The sequence below is a fragment of the Neltuma alba genome, unplaced genomic scaffold, assembly GCF_004799145.2.
Source record: "Neltuma alba isolate B1F8T4 unplaced genomic scaffold, ASM479914v2 tig00003408_pilon, whole genome shotgun sequence".
Lineage (NCBI taxonomy): Eukaryota > Viridiplantae > Streptophyta > Magnoliopsida > Fabales > Fabaceae > Neltuma > Neltuma alba.
In genome coordinates this window covers 25986-50213 of record NW_021633273.1, presented here as the reverse complement: position 1 = coordinate 50213, position 24228 = coordinate 25986, and the positions used below count along the sequence as shown (strand labels likewise).

The window sequence follows — 24228 nt, the reverse complement described above, 5'->3', positions numbered from 1 at the left end:
TCTCCAGTCCGCTCTTATCTCCTCATGGTTCAAAGCTCTTCTTTTTACTTTTCTTTTTTCCTCTATTGCGCGACCTTTCTAAGTAGGCAGGCATTTATTTGTCAAATTGGATTCCACTGAACTAAAAGTTCATTTCCCATATTGATGATATTGGAGTATTTATGTTCTCAGAATTACCAATAAGGGCGAATTCAAACATAAACTTGAGATCTTTTTTGTGGATGTGCTTAAAAGAGGACAGACAAGACAGCAGTTTTGTCTTGTGAGGCCCAGGAAGTGCAGATGCTTCTGAAGAAGCGCATCACAATAATGCCTTAATAAAGGCTTTTGAAAAAGACTGTGGAGATAGGCTTCGTCTCAGTGAGTGGAAGCTTTGTAATGAATTAACCAATTGGAATTTTGAGGTGTAAGTACCTTCTTTGACCAAGTTTCTTCATAGTTTTCAAGAGGGCTAACTAATATATCTCTTCCTTAACCGTGCATGATTAAACTATGTGTAATATTTGGGCCGATTAAGATCTTAAATGTTCCCATTTGGTACCCTAACATTGCGGGGGTTGACCAAATATTGCCAATACCGGCTGTGCTTGGCCTAATAAATTGGCAGAAACCCACCAAACGTATATCTGCTGCATATTCCCTTGGCTTCCAAAACTACCACGCTTTTATTTTCTCATTTAGTTCAATTTGAAGTTGGTAACATGATGGTAGAAAATTCATGAGTAGATTTTACCTTATAGCTTAACGGATTTTGGGAATTTAATTATAAAACCTACCATAGGCAGGTAGATTGAGTCCTCACAAAGGAAAGAGACAAGCAGAGCCACCAGCAGAGGAAAGTGAGGGACATTGCACTGGAAGGCCCCACCTTTGGTTCCCTTTTGGTTCATAGGAATTAGGATCAACCAATGCGAATAAAGAAGAGAGGTTGGGGGGGTTAAATTTTGTGGTAACCACTCGAAACCTGCACACCTGGTTCTAAGGCTTTTTGTTGTATTCTGATTCTACTTTTACAACCAACTAAAAAGTTTACATTTTGAAGGAGCTCAATGCATTAAAAGTTCTAACCCAACAAACCCATCAAAACATAATGGAGTTTGGCCTGCGGTTGAGAAAGATCGCACCCCATTAATAACTATGGAACTTCTAACCAAACGGTGTTGGTTCTTCTAGATCAGAATTAACTTAAATTGCATAGACAGAGAGGTAAATAGAGTATTGAATCGTTGAATTGAATTATAAAAAGTTTGATACTACATGGAGTGGCACTTTATCTATGCCTCTCGCGAAAATGGTACTACTTGTTACAATACTAACATCCCTACGTCCGTAATCATCCCAAAAACAATCACTAATTCTACTGCTAACATTGCTTTTCTCTGACTCTTCCAAATTATTGCTAGTTGATGCTTCAACTCCTCCTTCATTCCCTATCGTTGTGATCCAATTCTCGTCGTCTTCCATCCAATCGGGTTCCCCTGACCTCGTAGCTAACCGTCTGATTCTAACGGCTGGCGAATTTTCCAAACTTGTATGACTATGGACTAGATTGCCCACACTCTCTGATTCTTCCACTGAACTCCAAAAGCCTTGCTCCAGAATACTTGTTGGCGAACTTGAATTAGATTCGTGGATTTGCTTAGAATTGGAATTCAATTCCGCAACAAATGGATGCTTCAGTAGTTGACTTGCCGTCCATCTCTCTTTTGGATTCCTCCTTAAGCACTTCCCCAAGAAATCCTTTGCTTCCTCTGATAGAAAACACGGAATCTCCGGCACCTCGCCGGAATATGCTATGCGGTAAAGAATCGAAACAGGGTCTCCTACATTAGGCCATGGGGAATGCCCTGAAGCCACTTCAATCATAGTGCACCCGAGTGCCCATATGTCGCAAGGATACCCCTGTTCTTCGCCACGAGCCACCTCCGGCGCCATAAACATCGGCGTCCCACTTATCGGGGCCGCCGCCGCCGCCGCCAGCTTAGCACATCCAAAGTCTGCAATTTTGGCTCCGTCTTGGCCGACTAAGATATTGGTACCCTTAATGTCACAATGTACCAACCCATTTGAATGTAGATACTCCATCCCCTGCAAAACTTGCCTAATGTAGTACGCGATCATTCGCTCGTCGAGGCGGGCACCCTGCCCGCGAGTTGCTTGAATGAGCGTGCCAAGAGGCATATACTCCATGAAAAGATTGTAGAAGACCTTGCTGTTCTCCTTTGTGATGTCACACCCTTTATAGCCAACTATATAAGGAGAGGACAGAGAAGAGAGAATTCGCTGCTCTTTCTGTAACAACCCTGAGCGAGAAAGCTCCGAAGACTTGACGGCGAAGAAGGCTTCTCCACAGTGGGGAGAGGCAGCCAGGGAGACGGTGGCCGATGAGCCATGGCCAAGGATGCTGCCCCTACTCCAGTTCATATTGTAAAAGCGGAAAAGACTCCGCTTCGAAGCGCAGAGTCCGACTTCGTTATGGAGGGCTTTATATAATACGGAGCCACTCTGGGGGTAGTTTTAAAAAGGTTCATTTTATTCAGGCCAAAAAAAAAAAAAGTTTTGTTTTATTGGTTGGTAACTTCATTGGCGCTCTCTCTCTCTCTCTCTAGCGTTGACAATTCCTTCAACGAAGAGTCCTCAAGCATCAAGGTGTCAAAATTTGGATGGAATCACGTTAGTGCGGGCAGTGGCATGTGGGAAAATTAAGTACGCCATCATACGGAGAATTGAATTCAAGTTTATCGTTTTGTACACATATTTTAAGAGTCAAGTCCAAGAAAGTGCAAAAAGTGGATAAACTGGCATTAGATTAATAGGTTTGGTGGGCTGTGAAGGGAGAGGTTGGAGTTTAGATGAGGTTTGATCAGATGGATAATCAAAACCATAGATTCCATATTTTGTATCATAGTTAGCTAGAGTTTGAAAATCCATTCGTGGGTTTTTAAAAGTAAAGGTGAATGGGGTGGGTTGAACCACCGAAACGGTTGAATTTGAGTATCATTTTTCAGATACTATGGAGGAAGTCTCAATTTTATAACGCTATTTAAAAAAAACCAGTATGTGTTTAAGAATAGTTGAAGTCAAACGGCGCTAGTAATTGATCAGAAGTCAAAAACCAGAATGAATAAAATCTGATTGAGTCGCCATGTTCTATTTTGTATTTGGGTTCTGATCTACCTTACCTTCCATTTTCCTGTTGTTTTTTGTCCCAATTATCCATTGACCCGGACTTAATTGATGAAGCTTCACCAATTTGTGCTGACACGCAGCCGTTGGTAAACGGTAAAATATACTGCTAAATAATACTCTTCCGGTTCTAAATATAAGATCCATATAAATATTAGTATAAGAGTTTTATATTTAGGATCAGAAGAGATAGTAATAATAGTAGTAGTAATAATAATAATCATCATCATCCTAGTGTTACTGTTGGGATGGTGATGTTTTCTGGCAAGGAATGAGATATTAAGCAGGCTTCAAAAAGTCAATAACAATGGGAGAAGAGAGACATAATGAGAAGTGCATGTGGGGGTCCTTCAAAATCTTGCATCGGTCAATTTAGACACAAGGCAATAAAGACCTGCAAAATTGTGAGATTTGCACCATCCATGTGTGGCCACGCACTTCCAGCTCGGGGGAACACTGTTGACACTTAACCAGGATTCTGAATACAAAAGCGAGTAGTTTTTTTTTTTTTTTTGAAGGAGGAAGAAAGGTAGATTGAGAGTGCAATAAGAAAACAAAATTTATTATGAGAATATGTCTCTAAATAATACAATATAAACACATTTGGTTAAAATTTGAAAATACGGTAAAATGCGTGTGGGTGGGTGGGTAATTTTTTTCATATAGTAATTAGTTGGTCTAAATAAATATTGATTCCCAAATCATTAAACATTGTTTAATGTTTACTTCATAATGTCCCCTTCTAGAAAAAGTAGCAAAGGCAGGTTGAATTTGAATTATTTTAGAGAGAGAGAGAGAGAGAGGGAGGCAAAAAACGAAGCCCGTTCAATCCGGGAGTATTATCTAGCAAGTAATGATGATAATATTAGAAGTGGGGGCGTTATTAGGCCATCAAGAATTAGAACTCAGAAGTAGGCCTCACTATTTGTCTTAACGAGGGCATCTTTTGCAGGCCAAAACATGCTCAATTCATGTTTGAAACTACGCACCACCACATCTAGAGTAGTGATTGATTGTTTGATTGATTGTGAATCACTGAATGTGACATACTCAGTTTCGCTACGTCATATGAAGCCATCCTAATGAGAAAAAAAGTGTTATTTCCAAAACAAAAACATGATTACTATTATCTATGTTCTAATTATAAGACCGTTTGTGATTATAAACAAAGTCTTATAATTAGGACCGAAAGATCTTATAATTAGGATCAGAGATAATAATTACTAACAGTCTTATAGTCTGGTGGTGTGAGAGTTTTTTCATGAGAACGAAAAAAAAAAAAAACGTCAATCATTATATGGTGGGTATTGTTTGACGGTTGACGTTCTTTTCTCTTAACACAAAATGTTGCTTGCGAGGGTTGGGAATAACTTGTGGGTGTCTAAAATATGAATCGTGAGATGAACGTTATTCTGCAAATGACCAACAAACAAACCAAAATCATATAAATATATTAGCATGTTAATTAACAAGCACACCCCAGCTAATCAGATCTACAAATAGCTATCAGATCTACAAATATTCCTTCGTACCCCCCTATACAACTAACACCTAATTAAGCACCTCATAGAGGGAGGTTGGCTGGTGTGATGCTGAAGCTAAGCTATAAGAAAAAAGAGCATATCAAAAGGGTGGCGTACAATACAAGATTGGTAGAAAATTTCTGCCCTATGTATATTTAACCACGCTAGACAATTATTTTTTTTAAAAAAAGAAAAGAGTAAAAACAGGTAAGGGTTAAAATGGGAGGGGGCAAATTGGCATAGTGAAGTAATCATAAAAAGTGATGGTCTTTATTTATCTGATTTGTAAAGGGATACAGGGAGCAAATTGTCGATTGAACAGGGGTGAGGTTTGTTGGAACCGGTAACAATGTGACGAGATTTGCACTGCTACAATTTTTTTTTTTTGGTTGCTCACCCAGTTCACCGAAATTTTGCTCTGACTACATCTGGATCTGACTCGCGTCGCGCATCTAATTGTGGTGGGTGAGTCCCCAACAGGGATTACACTGCTGTGGGTAATTTTTTTCATATAGTAATTAGTTGGTCTAAATAAATATTGATTCCCAAATCATTAAACATTGTTTAATGTTTACTTCATAATGTCCCCTTCCAGAAAAAGTAGCAAAGGCAGGTTGAATTTGAATTATTTTAGAGAGAGAGAGAGAGAGGGAGGCAAAAACGAAGCCCGTTCAATCCGGGAGTATTATCTAGCTAGTGAAGTAATGATGATAACATTAGAAGTGGGGGCACTTATTAGGCCATCAAGAATTAGAACTCAGAAGTAGGCCTCACTATTTGTCTTAACGAGGGCATCTTTTACAGGCCAAAACATGCTCAATTCATGTTTGAAACTACGCACACCACCATCTAGAGTAGTGATTGATTGTTTGATTGATTGTGAATCACTGAATGTGACATACTCAGTTTCGCTACGTTCATATGAAGCCATCCAAATGAGAAAAAAAGTGTTATTTCCAGAACAAAAACATGATTACTATTATCTCCGGCTGTAATTATAAGACCTCGTTTATAGATTATAAACAAAGTCTTATAATTAGGATCAGAGATAATAATTACTAGCAGTCTTATAGTCTGGTGGTGTGAGAGTTTTTTCATGAGAACGGAAAAAAAAAAAACGTCAATCATTATATGGTGGGTATTGTTTGACGGTTGACGTTCTTTTCTCTTAACCAAAATGTTGCTTGCGAGGGTTGGGAATAACTTGTGGGTGTCTAAAATATGAATCGTGAGATGAACGTTATTCTGCAAATGACCACACACGTGAAAACAAACCAAAATCATATAAATATATTAGCATGTTTAATTAACAAGCACACCCCAGCTAATCAGATCTACAAATATTCCTTCGTACCCCCCTATACAACTAACACCTAATTAAGCACCTCATAGAGGGAGGTTGGCTGGTGTGATGCTGAAGCTAAGCTATAAGAAAAAAGAGCATATCAAAAGGGTGGCGTACAATACAAGATTGGTAGAAAATTCTGCCCTATGTATATTTAACCACGCTAGACAATTATTTTTTTTTAAAAAAGAAAAGAGTACAAATAGGTAAGGGTTAAAATGGGAGGGGGCAAATTGGCATAGTGATGTAATCATAAAAAGTGATGGTCTTTATTTATCTGATTTGTAAAGGGATACAGGGAGCAAATTGTCGATTGAACAGGGGTGAGGTTTGTTGGAAACGGTAACAATGTGACGAGATTTGCACTGCTACAATTTTTTTTATTTGGTTGCTCACCCAGTTCACCGAAATTTTGCTCTGACTATATCTGGATCTGACTCGCGTCGCGCATCTAGTTGTGGTGGGTGAGTCTTCCAACAGGGATTATACTGCTACAATTTTAATGATTTATGTTTAAAATTTTTTTAGAAAAATAAAAAAATAAAAAATAAATCTAAACAACCTATATTGGATCTTATTGAGATTTTGTGAAACTGGTTTGAAAACTTGTTTGTGTTATAGCCCGTTTGGATTTTTTTTATAACTGATTATGAATACGAAATAAAACTCTTTTTTTATGTATTTATTTTGTATTTTAAAATTATGATACAAATACACTTATAAGTGATTTATTTATGTTAGCTGAGGGAAAGGTTTATACGTGATGAGAGTGGCGTGGCTTGAAAGGTATGGTACGCATAGTGGCTCTAATGATAAAGAATGAGGGGGTTCGAAGCCTTTAATTTGATCACACGCAAGTCACGTGGTCCTGGGTCGAAGCATAGGCCATACGTACGTTTACGCGGAAATTATGAGAGGTGAGGGCTAACACGTGTGAAATGGGAGAGTATAAAGAGCACGTTTATTATGCGTGCCCATCATTTCGTTGTCGCCAACAACCCCCCCAAAAAAAAAAAAAAAGGTTTGTGTGGACATGAGAGCCTCTACGTTCTCACGTTCCATGCGTTTGGTGCCTATTAAATTACCATCTTCCTTCGGCTCTCCTGTTCCCACGCCCACTCTAAACAACTCATCATATTTACAGCTGCACATCCTCAAGCTGCTTTTATCTCTTTTCTTTTTCAGAAAAAAAATTACTTTAATTTTTCACATGTGATTTAAAGTTTAAAATTAATTTTCCCTGTACGATAATTGAACTCATAGAATTAATTAATTTCGCAACTTTTGCTTTAGTTTTCTTTTTTTCCTTTTGTGTCCATTTGTTTCCTTTAATTGCAGCTTTGGTTCAAACATTTAATCATTCTCTCGGTTAAAATTTGATATGTTTTCCATCGTGATATATGAAATGTGCGTGTGATATGATTTGCATTTCGAAACATTAGTTTACGCAATTTTACATGAGGTCCAAAAAAGTAAAGAAAAGTTAAGCGATCTTCAATATCGCTCAATCACGTGTTTTATGACGTTGATCTGATGATGCTTCAGACTAAATAAGATTCGGAAAATATATATGTGTGTGTGTGTGTTACTTGTGTGGAATAATTCTTCTTTGTGAGAATAACACAAAAAACTATTGACAGTTAGGCTGCGATTTGAAGTTGTGAGCCTGATGAGTCAATGATTAAATTATTTAACAAAGAAAAATTAATAATAAATCTCCGATCGTCTTTTTTTTTTGACGTTATGTAAGTGGTTAAAATTATCACGTGGCATTTCCCCCCTCCTAAGAAATAAAAAAATATGGGGTATTTTCGACACGTTTGTGGGCTGTGCAGCGTCACATGTTGGGGGGTGTTTGGATAGAAACCAAACTATGGTTTCAGAAGTACTTTTACGGTTTACAAAGCAAATATATGGAGGAGTTTGTCTCATTTTGCGGAAAAGTGCTTCTGAAACCATGGTTTGGAGATTGCCAAACACTCTCTTGGTTCGAACACTGAACTGGAAATTGGTCGAGACATTTGCGTTAGAATTGACAAGGTTATGACCATAACAGAATAAATAAAATAACTTTCACATGAGGAAACAAAAAGATTTTAAATATGTGAATTTTAAATGTGAAATCTAAATAATCCAAATTCATCCATCCAAACACCGCCTTCATTCAAATAATTTATTATTTAATTTGCCTTGCTTTGCATTTTGGTTTCTAAATATCATTCACCAATACCAAAAATTTGATTAGTTAGAACAAGAAACCAAATATGAGGGAAAAATTATCTTCTGGTTCAAACTAAAGAAACAAAGCAGAGATTGCCGTTGGATCATCACAATGTCGTCTTTTTAAAAAAAATTAATTTTTTAAATTATCAACGTCGTCATCATTTTTGTTTGATAGTGACGGTTGCTTTTAATGTAAAGAAAAGGGTAAAGAGTGGTACTTTGCTTTGATTGGGGGTGGCCCAAAATAGGATGGGCTTCGTTAGCCGACAAATTTTGAATTAGTAGTTACACGTTACGTTGTTATGATTGGACATGAAACCCTAGAAAAGACGTAGACGCTGAAATATCTCTTTTGAAAAAATAATAAATTATTATGATTATAATTGCTCAGGAGAAGCAAAAGCAAATTTCATCCTTTTGTGTCACTACAATGGCCATCAGGACACAAAGTCAACCAGGAGAAAAAGTTATCTATTTCTCTCCCAACGTTCCGGTGCGTACTAGAAGGGCCATTTGCTTCAGGAGTGAATTTAAGGAGGTTGCTGAGTCGTAAGATATCTAGGGGCTAAATCACCCATCCAAGGAAAAGACGGAACCGTTATTCAAGCATCCTGTTATAAACTAAGATAGAAATTGAGTGGATGGAATCCTCTAGTCTCTCTATGGCAGGAAAGACTCACCTGGTTAAAGCAGTACCAACTCCATGGCAATTTTATCCAATGTAGCATGATAAATTGCCAAAGGGAGTGTTAGATGAAATGGAAACAGCACAGAAGAGATTTATATGGGGGAAGAAGGAAACAATCACACATGGCATGCAATTGGATGGGAGACGCTGTGCAAGGAGAAAACTCAAGGGGGGTGGAATTAAATCACTGATAGGAATGAACGATGCCTTCATCATAAGCTGCTATGGCGATATAACACCGAACCTACGCTTGTGGGTAGGTGTTAAAAGGAAATATGGAGAGGGTCAATCTTTAGGGAAAGGCTGTCTTCAAAGAACACAGATTCTAGGCTCTGGAGGATGACCAGAGCGTGGGATGGCTTGAAAGAAATGTCCTTAGACAAGAAGTCCGAATCAGCAAGGAATAAAGATCTGAAATGGAGGTTAACAAGCAATGGTGCTTTTTTCCTTTTTTTCCACTTCGAGTGGCGTATCAATCTCCAAGGTAATCAACACTCGGCTTATGGAAGACATTGGAAGATGATATGGAAGTTGAGAGTACCTGAGAGGGCCCGAGTCTTCATCTGGAGAGTCCTTCACAAAAGCTCCCCACGAAAGGCCTCACAAATATGGGACGGTAGCCAAGGATGGTGTGAGATATGTAACCAGGCAAAGGAGGACCACCAGCATGCCCTCAGAGACTGCAGCTACGCCGCTTCAATCTGAGGAACTTAATACCGTGGCAGGCAAGACGAAGTTCTTCAACAAGGTTGGAGAGACTGGGTAACAGGGAATATCCTGGAAAGGAGACAGGTCTCAGAATTACAACTGGAACGAGTTTATTTGTAATGAGCGTATGGCAAATATGGAACTGGAGGAATCTACTGCTACACGACGAGGAGTTTTTTGAGCTCCCCTGACCAAGAAAGGGTTATACAACACAATTTACTGCAAAACTATCTCACAAGTGGGGGGAGGCAACTGATAGAGAGTCCTGAAAGAGAAAGATAGGAATATCAAATGGAAGTAACCTGGAAGGGGTGTGTAAGTTAAACACAGATGCAACTGGACCAGAGCAGGGCATGAACGTATGTGGTGGAGTATAAGAGGGATTCTGGAGAATGGCTGGGGGGATTCACGATGAAATCAGACAAACAAGCATCACCAACGCTGAAGCTAAAAGTTTATTGGTAGGACTGCAGAATGTGGAAGACTGGGATTTAAGAAAGTAGAAGTGGAATGTGATGCCCCTCGGTAGTAGAGGCTGTAAATTATATAAAACCTTGCAACGGAAATATACGCATATTTGATGGACCGAGTATGATCCAAATTGGCAGGTGAAAATCGAACATGTCTATAGAGAAGGGAACAGTTGTGCGGACCGATTGGCAACGCTTAGTCTCGAACAAGATGAACAGTGGATCCGATGGTCTTCCCCCCCAAGTACGCTGGAGAGAATTCTCAGAGAAGAAGCTACTGGGTCCACGTAGCTTTCGCCTTTTGTTAGTTTTATTTTATTAGTCTTGGGCTTAGGCCCCTTCTTTCACCCAAAAAAAAAAAAAATTCCACCGCAAGGAAGAATGCCAATCAAGATGAATCTCTACTTCTCTAGTTCCTACAAAACTGGGGAGCGGGGATAAATAAAAAAATACTCTTAGCTTAGCTTTCTGAGCCTAGTACAGTCAAGAGAGAACCTATGTTCCCGGATGAACTCGAGTTGCTAATTCTGTTGCTTCAGTTGGGACTATTATTGTTACCAGTCGTATTATTGCCATTGCTATTATTAGCCGTAAGACTACCACCATTGCTTTGTTGAGCACCACCGAGAATGGAAGTGATTGCTGAGGCCAGCGCCGCCGTGAAGTTGGGGTCAGCCGCAATGGCAGCGGTGGCGGCACTCACCGAGTCAGCCAGTTGCGGCGGCGCCTGAGAGGAGTGGGAAGCGTTAACATCTCGAGACATCTGAAGCCCCGAAAACTGGGACTGATTATAAAGTGCCGGAGCAAATAGCTGATGAGGAAGTAATGAAGTAGGAGAATTGGCCAAGTTGTGAGGTGCGAATGGAATTTGAAATTGGCCGGGAGGTCTCGGGAAGTGGAAGGGGGTAGGATTCTGGGTTAGGTCCAATGTAACAGTGGGAAACGGAGCTGAGGCTGAGATAGTAGCCATGCCAGCGGAGTAAGGAAGCAAAGTCCGTGTGAGAAAATTTGGATTCATTAAGCCATCTGCACTTGATGATGATCCTGACAGCAACATTCTTGCAGCTGCCGAGGTTGCCCGTACCATTCCCATTGCTGCTGGAGGCAAAAGATGATTATGGTTCCCTTCGTAGGTCGTGATTAAGATGGTTCTGTCCTCAGCACACCTTTGTACCTGTTTGTTTAACATATTAGAAATCCAATATATTAGAGCCAAAGTTGGCTATAACATTCTTAACCTATAAATGTTACAAGAAGCAAGGGCATAGTAGGAAAGAAATACTTGTTTTCTCACTGGACAACCAGCCGCCATGGTGCATCGATAATAAGCACGAGGACACGGATTTCCTTTAGCCATCTTTTGTCCATATTTTCGCCATTGACATCCATCCGTAATCTAAATGATATTAATTAATAATAATATTGGTTTAATTAACTAATAAATTATTATGTTTCAAAAGAGGGAGGTAAATTCAGGGTAATCTAGCTACCATGGCGGCCTCTGATCGGGTTCGAACAGAAACTCTGGCCTTTCTGATAGTAGTCTCTGCTTGATCAACACTTTCGGAAGGACTGATTTTTTGGATCTTATTGGTGGAGAAAGCATGAGCTGGTGGGCTATCGTCTCTTCTAATATCCTCACCGAGTTCTTTCTTTTCTTGTTCAAGCACAAGTTTAGAATCAGTACTGGCTTGATTCTTTCTAGAGTCAAAATCTTTGGAAGCCGCCGCCTGTTGTGGCGGTGGGGGTGACCCACCTCTTCCCATGGAGGGAGACATAAAACATTTATCAACATTAACATTAGAGGCAAGTCCAAGATCCATAAAAGGTCTAGGTATTAATGCTCCTTCCATTTGTTTCGTTCTTGCTCCTTTCTCGTCAAATATATCTTCACCATAGTTGGTCTGCTTCTGCACCATATTGATATATCGCGTATGCAGGCCGCTGTAATTGTTAGTCGCTTCGTTAAGCATTTCTCTCAAGCGATCGTTTTCATCCTTCATTTGCTTAAACTGTGTTCTAAGAGCATCATACTGAACCAAAACACACACACACATATATCCATTAACAAAATAAATAATTTAATCCAATTTGTATTGCTAAACTTAATTTTTCTCACCTCCTCTTGAGGCGTTTTATGTACCGAGACTGATAAACCAGCTTCTACTGCAGGATGATTACTACCAATATCGGCAGTAAAGAGATTTAAACCAGTCTATAAATAAGTAGAAGAAATTCATAAGCATATTACCCAGAGTGATATGGAGAATGTAGTGATGAAAAATATATACCAAATGCTTACTTACGTCGACATTAAAGGGAAAGAGCGGCGGAGCGGATAGGAAATCAAGTCTGGGAAGGGCGGAGGAGGACGGGGAGGAGGCGAGCTTGTCGTCCTTGCTGGAGAAGAAATCCATTTCGTCGATGTGGACTCTAAGGTCGTCACGATGATCAGAGGGTTCAGTTTCATGATCAGTACTGGGAGATTCTTGCTGGGAATAATTAAGGTTCACCTGCAAGAGCGGCCTCTTGCCGCACTCCATGGGAGCTCTGGTGGTGAGCTTCGACTTTCTGGTGTGGTTGGTGGAATCTTCAGGAAAAGAATATAACCGGAAGGGCTAGAGGAGCTTCTTAAGCGGATCTAAATCGATGCATCCCCTCTGGATCTATACGGCTGGGGAGGGAAGGGGAGAGAGAGAGAGAGATACTAAGATTGTTGTAAAAATTTTTTTTTTTTTGGGTATACAAGATTGTTGTAAATGATGCAACAGATTCGGCAATAAAAGAGGAATGAGCTCAGTCGACTCGGGAAGAAGACCACAATTCCAGTATGTATACTTGTAGGACTATTCTTTATGTTTGCCTTGCATGAAAAGATTACATGGGGACGATTGTACTCAGGTTTTGACCTCTCTTATTTTTCAATTTTATAATTCCTATTGGAATCAATAAATCGTCAATACAAATTATAAATTTTTTACAGAGTCAAATAAGTATAACTTCTTGATAAAAAAAATTGATGATTTTTAAACTGTTAATATACCCCTTACATCTTACTAGGAAATTACCCAGTTATTATCTTCTATATACACACGTGGACACGTGTTTTGTCCCCTTCAAATCTTAGAAATGCAAGTGTGATCGACCAAGATGTGTGATTTTTTAATTTTAGTATGAAAAAAGTTAAATTATTCATCCTTTAATTATTTTGCCACCATAAAAGATATACGAATCAAAAATTTCTTTCTTTTTTAAATATGCATTGCTAGCTCAGGCACATAAAGAAGGAGCGGAAATAGGCTGTTGATTTAGTTGAGAAGAGCGAGGAAAAAAAATCAATTAATTAAACTAAAGAAATATATTCGGGAAATTTTAGAAAATCAATGAATAATATTGACCAGATGGGATCCAAAAAGACGGGAGGGCGGGGGAAGGCTCTGGGGCGAAAAGGTCGAATAGTCAGCGGTCAAGACCTTTTTATGGGAGTGGGGCCCCACGCGTCCCTGTGCAGCTACTGAGCTCCGGATCTTTCCCCCTCCTCCTCCCTCTCTTTCGGCCTTAATTTTACCTCACCCCTGCTTCCTCAAATCCTCATATTTAGTATGTCTAGTTATTTATTACACGCGCGCGCGCATATTTTATTGCCTTCTCTTTCGGGCATAAAGTTGATGTTATATCTTTCGCTTCATAACCTTCTAGAACTAACCAAATTGATCAGCCCGAATTAAAAAGACTTTTTTGTTGAAACAAATGCATATGAAAATGCAGTCTTTTTTTGTTGACCCATAACAAAAGAGTTGTGTGGGTTTGAGTAAATGTTGTTCAAGAGTCAAGAGAAGGATTATGCAGCAAACAGCACAAAAGACACAAGTCTCACATGCGCCTCTTTTTGATTCTATCAAGGATGGACGGGAAGATCCAGCTGAGCTGCACGCGTTTAATTCCAATTCCTTGACCTCGAATGTGCGCGCGCGCGCGCGCGTGTTCGTCATCGATCACCTTCCACGCTATCATATCAACCAATTACTTGTAATATAATATAAGCCATGCCATTTCAACACCCGGTGTGTTTCAGTAAGAAAGGTCCCAAGTTTAAACCTGCTCGTATCTATTCAATTATCAAGTCTAAAGCATTTGATTTAAGTAGTTTTACGCCGTATAAAATAAATATATAAAAATAGTTTCATGTCATAAAGCACAAAAATGATTCTTCAGGTATTTTCAAACATTAAAAACAGGCCGAAATGGGCAAATACTAAACAGACTCTATGGGCACAAGAGGGATATAAATAGCAGCAGAGAAGCATCGAACAATTTATCGGCCGCAGTAGCGTTAACCAAAGTACCAAACACCATATTTACGTAGTTACAGGAACAATACAACCTTTCCAGATTATTCTCGAGAGAATTTTTCTCGAAGATGTACTTAAAGTCTCAAACATCAAAAAGCAACCCACAAATTAAAACTACAGTGCTCCCAAGTCCGAGCTTCAATTTTGTTGCATACCACTAGGCACCAGCCAAACACCATAATTACGTAACTACAGGAAAACCACAAGCTTTCTCGATTTCCATACAAAGAAACAACCCAAGAGTGCGAACAAGCGTATGCTCACGAGTCAAAGCTTTAAGTTTGTGGGCTGATAAACCCTATATCACTCTTGATAGATCCAGTAGGTGACAACTCTAGCCAGCTAGAAAATTAATCAGTCAGACAAGTAACGAGTCATCCAGGATTGGAAGCGTGACCAAGCCAGTTGGACCGCAGCTTCATCTTCATCAGGCATTCCCATGCTCTTCCTCCTCTTAATTCCTTCAGGAGACGTGTTCATGAATGCATGTCCATTTCCGGGATATATGTGTACCTCATAAGGCACTCCAGATGACTTCAGCTTCTCCTCCAAGGTCTTGGCAGCCTGAGTCATCAAATAATTTAACAGACGGCGCCAGTGGATAAGAATTTTGTGTGTATCATCCTCAGTCAAAAAATTTCACATTGATCAAATTCTCATGGTTGAACCAATGGATTTATAAACTACTATCATCCTAAATAGCATGATGTTACTGCTTGAATTAAAGGGTTCTGAGTCTAGAATATCAACAAGTCCCCTTTCTTCCATTCTCCATATAGTGAGCAAAACAATGGAGCTCTAGTAGCAATTATGATGGAAAACACTTAAGAGATATACTTGACAAAGGGACTTTGTTAGAAAATGAGAAACTACAGGCAGATATCAAATTTCAAATATACAACTCAGGATCAACAAAGCAAAGAATAAAAATGGAACAACTAAAATCCCGCGTGCAAATGCAATAAAGGAGCAATTGAAAGGCCAAAGTTGAAACTTCACAAAGGAGGTTGTGTTGTTCATGAGGTGAGGCCTACTTCGAAAGTTTGGCCCATAAATCCTCACCGTTTTCCCTCTCACAAGACTCTTGTGGATGATTTGGAATCTGGACTGTGAAAGCTTTAATATTTACTTGAAACCGTCGAAGACGGAATGCAGATAGTGGCCCCACTTCCTTTTCGACCAGTCACCCTTAGCTTAGCTTAGGATGACAGTATTTTCCAAACATTAGAACGCAAATAGTAACTATTCATGTGAAATTTTGGACTTACCGCATACATTCCCTTTTTTGCCAAATGTTTATCCTCTTGAGGCAGGTGGGATGGGAAGAAGATCGTTAAACTTGGCCCAAACCCTTTAGTGATGCTACACATTTAAAGGTAACCAGAAGAGACGCTTAGCGTTGTTTTTTGTTCAATAACATTTCCGGAAATTTTGTACAGTAATTCCCCTTGTTTCAGCAACTCCGCTATATCATGTTTTGAGTCTACAGTATGTTTTATTTTGTATTTTTTAGAAGTTTAAATATCCCCTTCCAATTCTGGGGACGAGTTATTTTAGTTTGTAATTATAATTATTATATTTCTTTAGAGGCAGGATCTTCCAATCCGTGATCTGATCCTATAACTCAATCTTTTTAGGCCCTTGATCAGTAAAATACCGACCTCCACTACCTTGACTCTTAAGTTATTAAACCCGCATATTAAGCAAAAATGCAATGACTTTCAGAGTTTCTGTTCTCTTATTCAACACCCCAACCCTTTGTTCCCCCATCAAGCACACCCTAAGTGTGGAAGAGAGTCCCTCTTTAGTACCAATGCTCGCCAGTGAACATTAAATACAGGCTTTAGAAGCTAGGTAACTCCCCTGCCCCCAAAAACTGATGTCATATCTTGTTGAACTACCCAGTTAGAAATGAACAAGCAGACAATAGTGATCAGCAATACTTCTATAGAAATTGTAAGAATTAATCAATACCGTAACATCTGAGAAGCCAACAATATTATCTAGCTCTCCGAAGTGGGCCTGAACTGGAGCCTTGGCTTGACTAGGGTCTGCAAGCTCTGAAGAAGGAACTCCATAGAAAGATACAACAGCATCAACCTCTGGAATCAACACAGAACTCGCAATGGAGAGTGCACCCCCCATGCAATATCCTGTCACGCCAGCCTGTTGCAACAATCCACATTTTGTTTAATAAATTCAACTTTATGATACCCAAATTCCCCAAATAAAAAAAAAGAAAGTGACATGGCTCCAAAAGATCACACATGTTTATCAGTTGATCATTCTGAAATATATATTTAAATATAAGAACAAATCAATTTTAAGAATAGCCAACAATAAAAACTGCGTCCAACAAAACAATCCTGCAAGCAAAATACAATTTAAGCAACTTTCTATGACCTGAATAAGCTATTACCCAATGCCTCACATCTTAAGAAATCCTCCAACTAATTTTCTTTGAACCTAAGACTAGTTTTTGAGCTGATGAACACCAAAAGAAACTTCTGCCACTAATGCAGGACAATAAAAACATAATGAAGTCTTCAGAATGGATAGTAAGAAAGATGATTAGGGCATGATAGCATCATTAATCCGATCAAAGCATAAAATTGTGCCAAACCTTCTTTGAACCATGTGCTTTAAGCCAGTTAACTGAAGCATGGATATCCTTTACAGCTCCCTGCCAGTCGAGACCATCCATCAAATGCTGTGCTTCTGCCGCATCAAGACCAACCTTTCCTCTATACAGACTAGTAAAATAGGCAAAGCCACTTAGCCATTTGAATACTGAAAATGATATTATATAACAAATAAATGACGATGATCTAGATATCTTTAGGAATCACCAATATCTTACTCTGGGATAAGAGCTTTGAATCCAGAACCAAGTTGAGAAATCTTCAAAGCATGATTCTTGATTTCAAAATCCACGCCCCACCATTCCTGAAGCACAACAATTCCAGGAGCATCTTCTTTCCCAACAACATATGCATCAAATGTCTGGTCATTCAAAGAAATTGAATAATTAAATTCAAAATGAAGTTCCACGACAGGTAGAAAACAAAGGATGATGGCTTATGGCATAGGAAAATTAAGGTTCCAACCATAACAAGGAATGATACTTCATAAAAATGATTTCAGTCTGAAAAACAAAATTTGTTTCCACGGACTGTATTAGAGCTAGAAGAACATAAGCTTTTGGGAGTGATGGTCAGTAGAATAGCATAAAACAATTGCTATGTTACAAGTTGTTGAGAAGCCACTGTTAGCATGTCTGGCAGTTCGCAAGCAGTAAGCGCGAGATCCACGCTTGCTAGAGAGCACGGCGTGGCCTTCTGAATAGGTTTAGAAAATAGAAAGTAATGTCATGGCTTCTTCTCACTAAAACAGCTCCGAAGAATAATCATTATCATAGCTAAGTGATCGAAAAAGTTTAAAACCTTTTTCACAACAGAGGTTCGTTTGCACAAAAAATATTTCGGACGGCAAAGTCATGTACCATTAAAATCCCAGAGGACAGTGTCTGTGTCACCAAGTTAACATTTCTTTCAATGGCGATTCTCCAAGAGCAACTCTAGCAGGGGGAGAACAGTTGAAATCACCCGGTAGAGCCCGGATAGAAAATTTTGGCTTAGATTCGCTAAAACCGGAACCATTACGCTGAATAGATAAATCGGGTAATCTATGGGCCAAAACCAGGGAAAATGAGTTTATCGTACAAGTGTAAGACTGACTTTGCAAATCAGCATAGAGAGCAACCGAAATCAGCGATAATGCAAAATATACTATAAGAATGCAGAAAGGAGGCTCGCTTACAGTGTCATCCCTTTGAATCTGGACTTTCTTGAAAGGAGATGAAGCAGAGTCAGCCATCGAACGGAGTGACAAGCGAGAGAACTGCAAGGGGTTGACAATAGAGGAATATGCTCGCAGCAAGTAGGTGATCCGTGAACGTCCGCAGAATTTATACTATGTACAGTTGACCTGGACTCAATGGGGAAATTACAAAGTGGGCTCATGCACCACATAATAAGTAATTCAATAGTATAATCAATTCGTTCTATATAACTGAGGAATAATAATAGGAACTTCCTACGCTCACTTGATATAAAGTTTTTTTATAAATTTCTGTTTTTTTGGTAAAAATTGTTCTCCACATTTTACTTCAGTAGATTAGGAGATTCCACAAATTTTTTGTATTTTAAGAATATTTTTATCCATTTCAAGAAGCTAATACTAAATAAATATAATTTGCAAAAATTTGCAAGATACTAGTCATTAATATCAATCATCAATATTAAACTATAATGAATTTTTATGGTTTGTAGAGGTCTTTTCATTTTTTTTGCTTGATGGTAGAGGCATTTGACCCAATAACACTATGGTTGTGTTTGGTAGAAGGTATTGAAAACAAGGGATTGAGATTAATATTACAATTAAGAAAATCTATTAAAAGAGTGTTTAGTATAAGAGATTACTTGTTATATATGATTAACCAAACTTATGTATGTGAGATTGGAGAATGCCATGGGAGAAGTAGTATTCTCTAATCCTACCTTTATGAGTTTACTTAATCCCATATAATAAGTAATTACTCATACTAAATACTATTTTAATGATTTTTTTAATTGCAATCCCAATCTCAATTCTTTATTTTCAATGCTTCGTACCAAATGAGACCTATTATGTTTGGTTAAATCAAAAATCACTTTTAAAAATTATTTTTATGTAAATTGAGATAAAATTCTTCTTATATACTTCATATACCATAAAATTATGTTTAAAATTATGATTTGATTTCCATTCAAGTACCTCTTAAGTGTTTTTTTTTAATATAATGTTATTAGTTTCATCCTTCATAGATATAGATGCAGTAAGAGTATGAGTTTATTCAGTTGGGTGAAAAATAATTTGAATAGTACCATTTTTTATGTGTTTGTTCTTTTACTAGACTTAGCTTATAAAATTAAAAAATGATTAATAAAGCATTCAGTAAAAACCAAAATAAGAAACAAGAAATGAAAATATTTAATAAATTAAAAAAAAATCATAGCATGGCATTTAGCAAAGGGGAAATAAGAAATGAGAAAAACTTAGTATATGAAAAAACTATTTTTTTTAATTTACATTTTTAATTTCTTTTTGGTTTTGTTATCTTGAGAAATGAGAATAAAATACTCTTTCGGTCTTTAATATAGGACCTAATTGTTGAGTTGATTTTAGTTCTAAATATAAACCCTATTTCTTATATTTATCAATTTTTTTTAAATTACCCTTATGGATACTCCTTCAACCATAATCAAATTAAAAAGAGAGAGAAGATGATTATGGTGTTTTAGTAAAAATATATCATATTTTTTATAATTAATTAACTTACCTAACTTTTTTAATTTAATCAAATTAGTTAAATAAATCTTATATTAAGAGCCGGAAGAGTAAGAAATAAGAAACGAGAAAAAGGACTTGATTTAATACGGGGAATAAAACATTTAGTATAAAAATGGAAATTCATTTTATTTTTAGAAATTGTTAAAACTAATAAAGCACAATGATTTGTAGATTAGTACATTTCCTAACTCGCGATGCAAAGACTGTTTCCCATTGAGGCCGCGGTGAGCTGAAAGTTCGGACATTTCACAAGAGGCGTTAACCCCAGCCTCCATATTAAATTGAACGATCTCTTCTGAAGAAATTACGAGGGAGAGGACGACTAGCAAACAATTTCATCCTCACAGCACCTCAAAATTACCACACGCAATCCATGACCGAGACATTCAACTGTCTTCTCTATTCATTATATAACACAGATACTAGAGAACAGGAAGGATAAAGGCTGTGTTACAAATTAAAAAAATGAATCTTAACATATGTAAACAACAACTGCGCATGAATATGAAGATAATGTACTTCAATATTACTTGCGGGGAACTGAAAGCTCGCTCTCAAGCATAAACGACAGATCATGCATTTGAGACAACAACATCTCTACATCATCAACATTTGACCCTAATTTTGCACTGGAAACATCTCCCGAGTTTCCTCCGGCCGCATCCCCAGAAGCCACCCTGAACACGCAACATATAGTATGAGATGCGTTTATTTGTTTAAAGAGAGAAATGTCAATCATAAGGCATGGATCAATAAGTTATTTTGAATCGTAGATTAAAAACCCACATCAGCCATTGCACTGATATGGATCTTGTGAAAATAGCATAGTTCTACTTTGGGGAAAGGGACATGCAGTTACTCGCAACAGATGCCCTTTGCCCGCCCTTCATTTAATCTTCTGTCAGCTAAATCTCTAAATGCATCAATCATTTCAGCACTTCCTCTGGAGTTTCAAGAATTTTATTATTGTAAACTAAATGACTGCACTTGTGAACTCAATCTCTTGAAGATGTGAGAAACCCCCGGGGGGGGGGGGGGGAGATGCAGCCAACATAACATTAAACCCACCTGCCGGAGGAAGCCCCAGTCTGCATGTTTGCTCCAGCAGAACTCAATGGATCACTAAATTGTTCTGAAAATAAATCATGTTGTTTGAAGCCGCCAAAATTATTAACATTTGAATTGCCTGATAAACTGATTATATCTATTTCAGATGTCTGCTGAGCAGAAGATGTCTGATTTATAGTTTGTTTCCAAATATTACTGGAAGGATCTTGTGTAGTGGCTGAGCCAGTAAAGACACTCCAATCATCCAAGGAATCGGGAACTTCTTCAGTAGTCACAGCGTCCGTTGTCTTGTTATGATTCCCTCGCCATAAGTCATCTCCCATCCAGTCAAAACTGTTACTGCTCTCCACAACTTTTCTATCATTAAGATCAGCAGTAGTTTCAGATCTCTCAGTCTGACTAGCCATCACTGAGTTAGGAAAACTGCTGGAAGGATTTTGTGAGCCAGTAGAGCCTATAAAGTCATCCCAAGCATTAATTGAATCAGTAACTTCATCAGTAGAGACGGTATTTGTTGTCTTGTTATTACTTCCTGGCCACAGGTTATCTTGCATCCAATCAAAATTCTTTGTAGATGAACTATGATTACCCTCCGTTGTTTTCGTATCATTAAGATTAGCAGTCACTTTAGCTTCCCCAGTCGGGCTGGTAGTTATCTTTGAGTTTGAAACACTACTGGAGGGATCTTGTGTACTGACCGAGCCAGTAAAGTCATCCCAAACATCCAATGTGTCAGCTGCTTCGTCAGTAATCCCATTATCTGTCGTCTTGTTTTGGCTTTCTTGCACCTGGTCAGCTTGCATCCAGTCTGAATTTCTAGTAGAGCTGCTAGTGCTCTCCGCCATTTTTGCATAATTTAGATCAAACATAAATTCAGGTTTCCCGGTCTGACTGGTTACCTCGGAAGTTCCTCGCATATCAGCCTGAAACCCATCATCTTCCATAGACGCCGAAGGGTTCAAACTGTCATTCTTCTTTGCAACAAGAGAAGCACTCCCAGATCCAAACACCCCATCCAGATCAACATCAGAATGATCAAATGATTTGGACTCTTTATGAACGGACTCAGAACTTGCAGACTGGAAGTCTGCCTCCCAACCAGAAAAGGAATTGCCACTCTGACCTTCTGAAGGCCCTGTGGTTTTTTCAGGAAACCGGGCATTCTGAAACAAACTAAGGTCTTCGTTGGTTTGGAGAGGCTTATCTGTGGCGCTATCCACTGGCTTCTTTGAAGCCAATTGATCTTCAAATGCATCAGAAGCAGATTTCCTCCGAGCGAAAAAACTATCAAGGTCAACTGCAGCCAAATTTAATGAACCTTTGCCCTGGAATGCTGCCTCATCTGAGTAACTGGTTTGAGGTCCATCTAACTCAGAAGGCCGTAAAATTTCCAAATCTAACAGTTCAAATAAGGGAATCTCTTCTTTTGATGCATTCCTCGCTCTGCTTGAATCATTCCGTTTATTAATTGGTCCCACCATTTCCTGCAACAAAATGTGTCAAGTACACACGGCAATTTTTACAATCAAAATTGATCAGAATTAAAAAGCTGGATAACAGGTCCACATGAAAATTGCAAATCTCTCACTAGGGAAAGGGAATTTATCATATATCAACAAGCTAACCATCACCAACATTAACGTAAGCAGTTAATGATAGGTTGGACAGAAGAACTGAATTCAGAACAGAGCTTACCAAGTAAGAAACAAGGTAAAAGTCATGTTAGAGGGGGGAAAAAAAGACAAGAGGAAGATAACATTAAGTTTACCGATCCATCTAATTGAAGGGAGTCTAGTAAGAAGCGATATCCAACAGTATCCTTGAACTTGATAGGATCAGGAGGCAAATCCTTCTGGGGATTTGTGCCGCAGAAAACGCAGATAGATGACTGCACCCCTCGGAGGAGTTTGCCCTTGCAGTGCTTGCAGCGAAGATAGGGAGGCGAGGGATCGAGCCCTGCTATTGTTTCTGCAACTGATGGTAGCTTAGGAAGCGTAAAAGGGTCCTCTTTCTCGGGCTCGTACCAAGGTAAATTGACCTCTTTGCGAAGCAGCAATTGTAACTCTTTAATCTGATCTAGTGGAATCTCAAACGCCATTGTTAAGGCTTTGGATTTCGATTTTGCTCTCGCTCGCTCTCCCTCACTGTTGAACAACGAATTAGATTCACTTGTCAGCACATCGCCCTAGAGCTCAGAGGAAAATGCATCAGGCGATCTCAAACGACGCCGGACGTCTCAGAGGGAAGGGCATCCGTAAACGGCAACAAAAGCTGCGGCGTTTTTGGCTGGGAAAAACTTTTTTTTTTTTGGGTGTCTTGGGGAGGGATTGGTGGGCAGAGCTGGCGAAGATGGCTGATCGAAACTTAACACCTGAGGCCCAAAATCTCCTTGATCTCCTTTATTGTTTGTTTGGTCAACATGGTTATTTATCCACATTTTGCACTCAAAACCTCTGGGAAGCTAATATGATCAAATTTGCAAACTCTGGCAAGCGCTAACCCAAACAATTTTTAATCTTAGTTTTAATTTCAACATTTTTTATGGTTAATTTTTTATCATATGTAATTAATGCGGTCAACATATATGCAATGTAACATTAAATTTATAACAATTTTTTGTCTGAAGACTGACATTTTAAACATCACACAAAACAAATGAAGTACATGTAATCTAATTATAACTAAATATTTCATCTTGTTCATATGATAAATAAAAATTTTTGTCAGCACACTACTCACCATGTTCGGAGGATGGATAAAAGAGAAGCAGAAGGCTTAGGATATTCATCAACGCGCTGGTATATCTGGCAGAGGCTAGGAAGGTGTAATTCAGGGATGAAGATGTGTGAGGAAAGCCAAGAATTAGTAAGAAGCAAGGTATTTATAAAAAGCGAATGGGTTGGTTGGCTCTATTTTTTTTTTTTTCAGCGCCCCCCGGGGGGAGGGAGGATTTTGCAATGGCTCCTTTTTTTTTTTTTAATATTTATTCCATATTTATGACTTGACTTTTGGATACTTCTTTTTTTATTCATGAATTTATAGTTCAAGAAATATGTTTTTTTATTTCCTCTGTGTTCATCCCCAAAGCATTTTCCCATCTCTGTTCCGAGGAAGTTCCTCTCTCTTGCTATCCCAAAGCAGAGAGCATTAGTAAGACTACCATGTGAATGTTTATGCATAAAATTTGTTCTTAGTCAACTTGGAGAGCTCACTTTTAATCACATACCAGGGCATGCTTTATAAACTAATCGGGATATTATGAGGAGAGTGTTTC

At 38.5% G+C, this 24228-nt stretch overlaps 3 protein-coding genes and 1 pseudogene across 4 annotated transcripts; all 4 read right to left on the bottom strand.

Moving 5' to 3' along the window:
* Positions 1-1212: 1212 nt before the first annotated feature.
* On the bottom strand, positions 1213-2452 carry LOC114741521 (mitogen-activated protein kinase kinase kinase 18-like). The gene has a single exon (XM_028929805.1). The coding sequence runs from the start codon at positions 2422-2424 to the stop codon at positions 1237-1239; it is 1188 nt and encodes a 395-aa protein (XP_028785638.1). The 5' UTR covers positions 2425-2452; the 3' UTR covers positions 1213-1236.
* An 8151-nt stretch (positions 2453-10603) lies between these two features.
* On the bottom strand, positions 10604-12722 carry LOC114741531 (probable WRKY transcription factor 31; annotated as a pseudogene).
* Positions 12723-14429: 1707 nt separating this feature from the next.
* LOC114741508 (protein usf-like) lies at positions 14430-19398 on the bottom strand. Of its 2 annotated transcripts, XM_028929786.1 has the most exons (6): positions 19394-19398; positions 18315-18427; positions 17356-17498; positions 17119-17248; positions 16470-16661; positions 14430-15059 (listed from the first exon to the last, which is right to left on the bottom strand). In XM_028929786.1, the coding sequence occupies exons 2-6, from the start codon at positions 18369-18371 to the stop codon at positions 14850-14852; spliced, it is 732 nt and encodes a 243-aa protein (XP_028785619.1). In that variant the 5' UTR covers positions 18372-18427; positions 19394-19398; the 3' UTR covers positions 14430-14849. The 2 variants fall into 2 exon arrangements, with proteins under 2 accessions (XP_028785619.1, XP_028785618.1); XM_028929785.1 differs by lacking the exon at positions 19394-19398 and having other exon boundaries at positions 18315-18460.
* An 862-nt stretch (positions 19399-20260) lies between these two features.
* Positions 20261-23200, bottom strand: LOC114741507 (uncharacterized). The gene is made up of 3 exons (XM_028929784.1): positions 22723-23200; positions 20955-22438; positions 20261-20563 (listed from the first exon to the last, which is right to left on the bottom strand). The coding sequence occupies exons 1-3, from the start codon at positions 23050-23052 to the stop codon at positions 20413-20415; spliced, it is 1965 nt and encodes a 654-aa protein (XP_028785617.1). The 5' UTR covers positions 23053-23200; the 3' UTR covers positions 20261-20412.
* Between the last annotated feature and the right edge of the window lie 1028 nt (positions 23201-24228).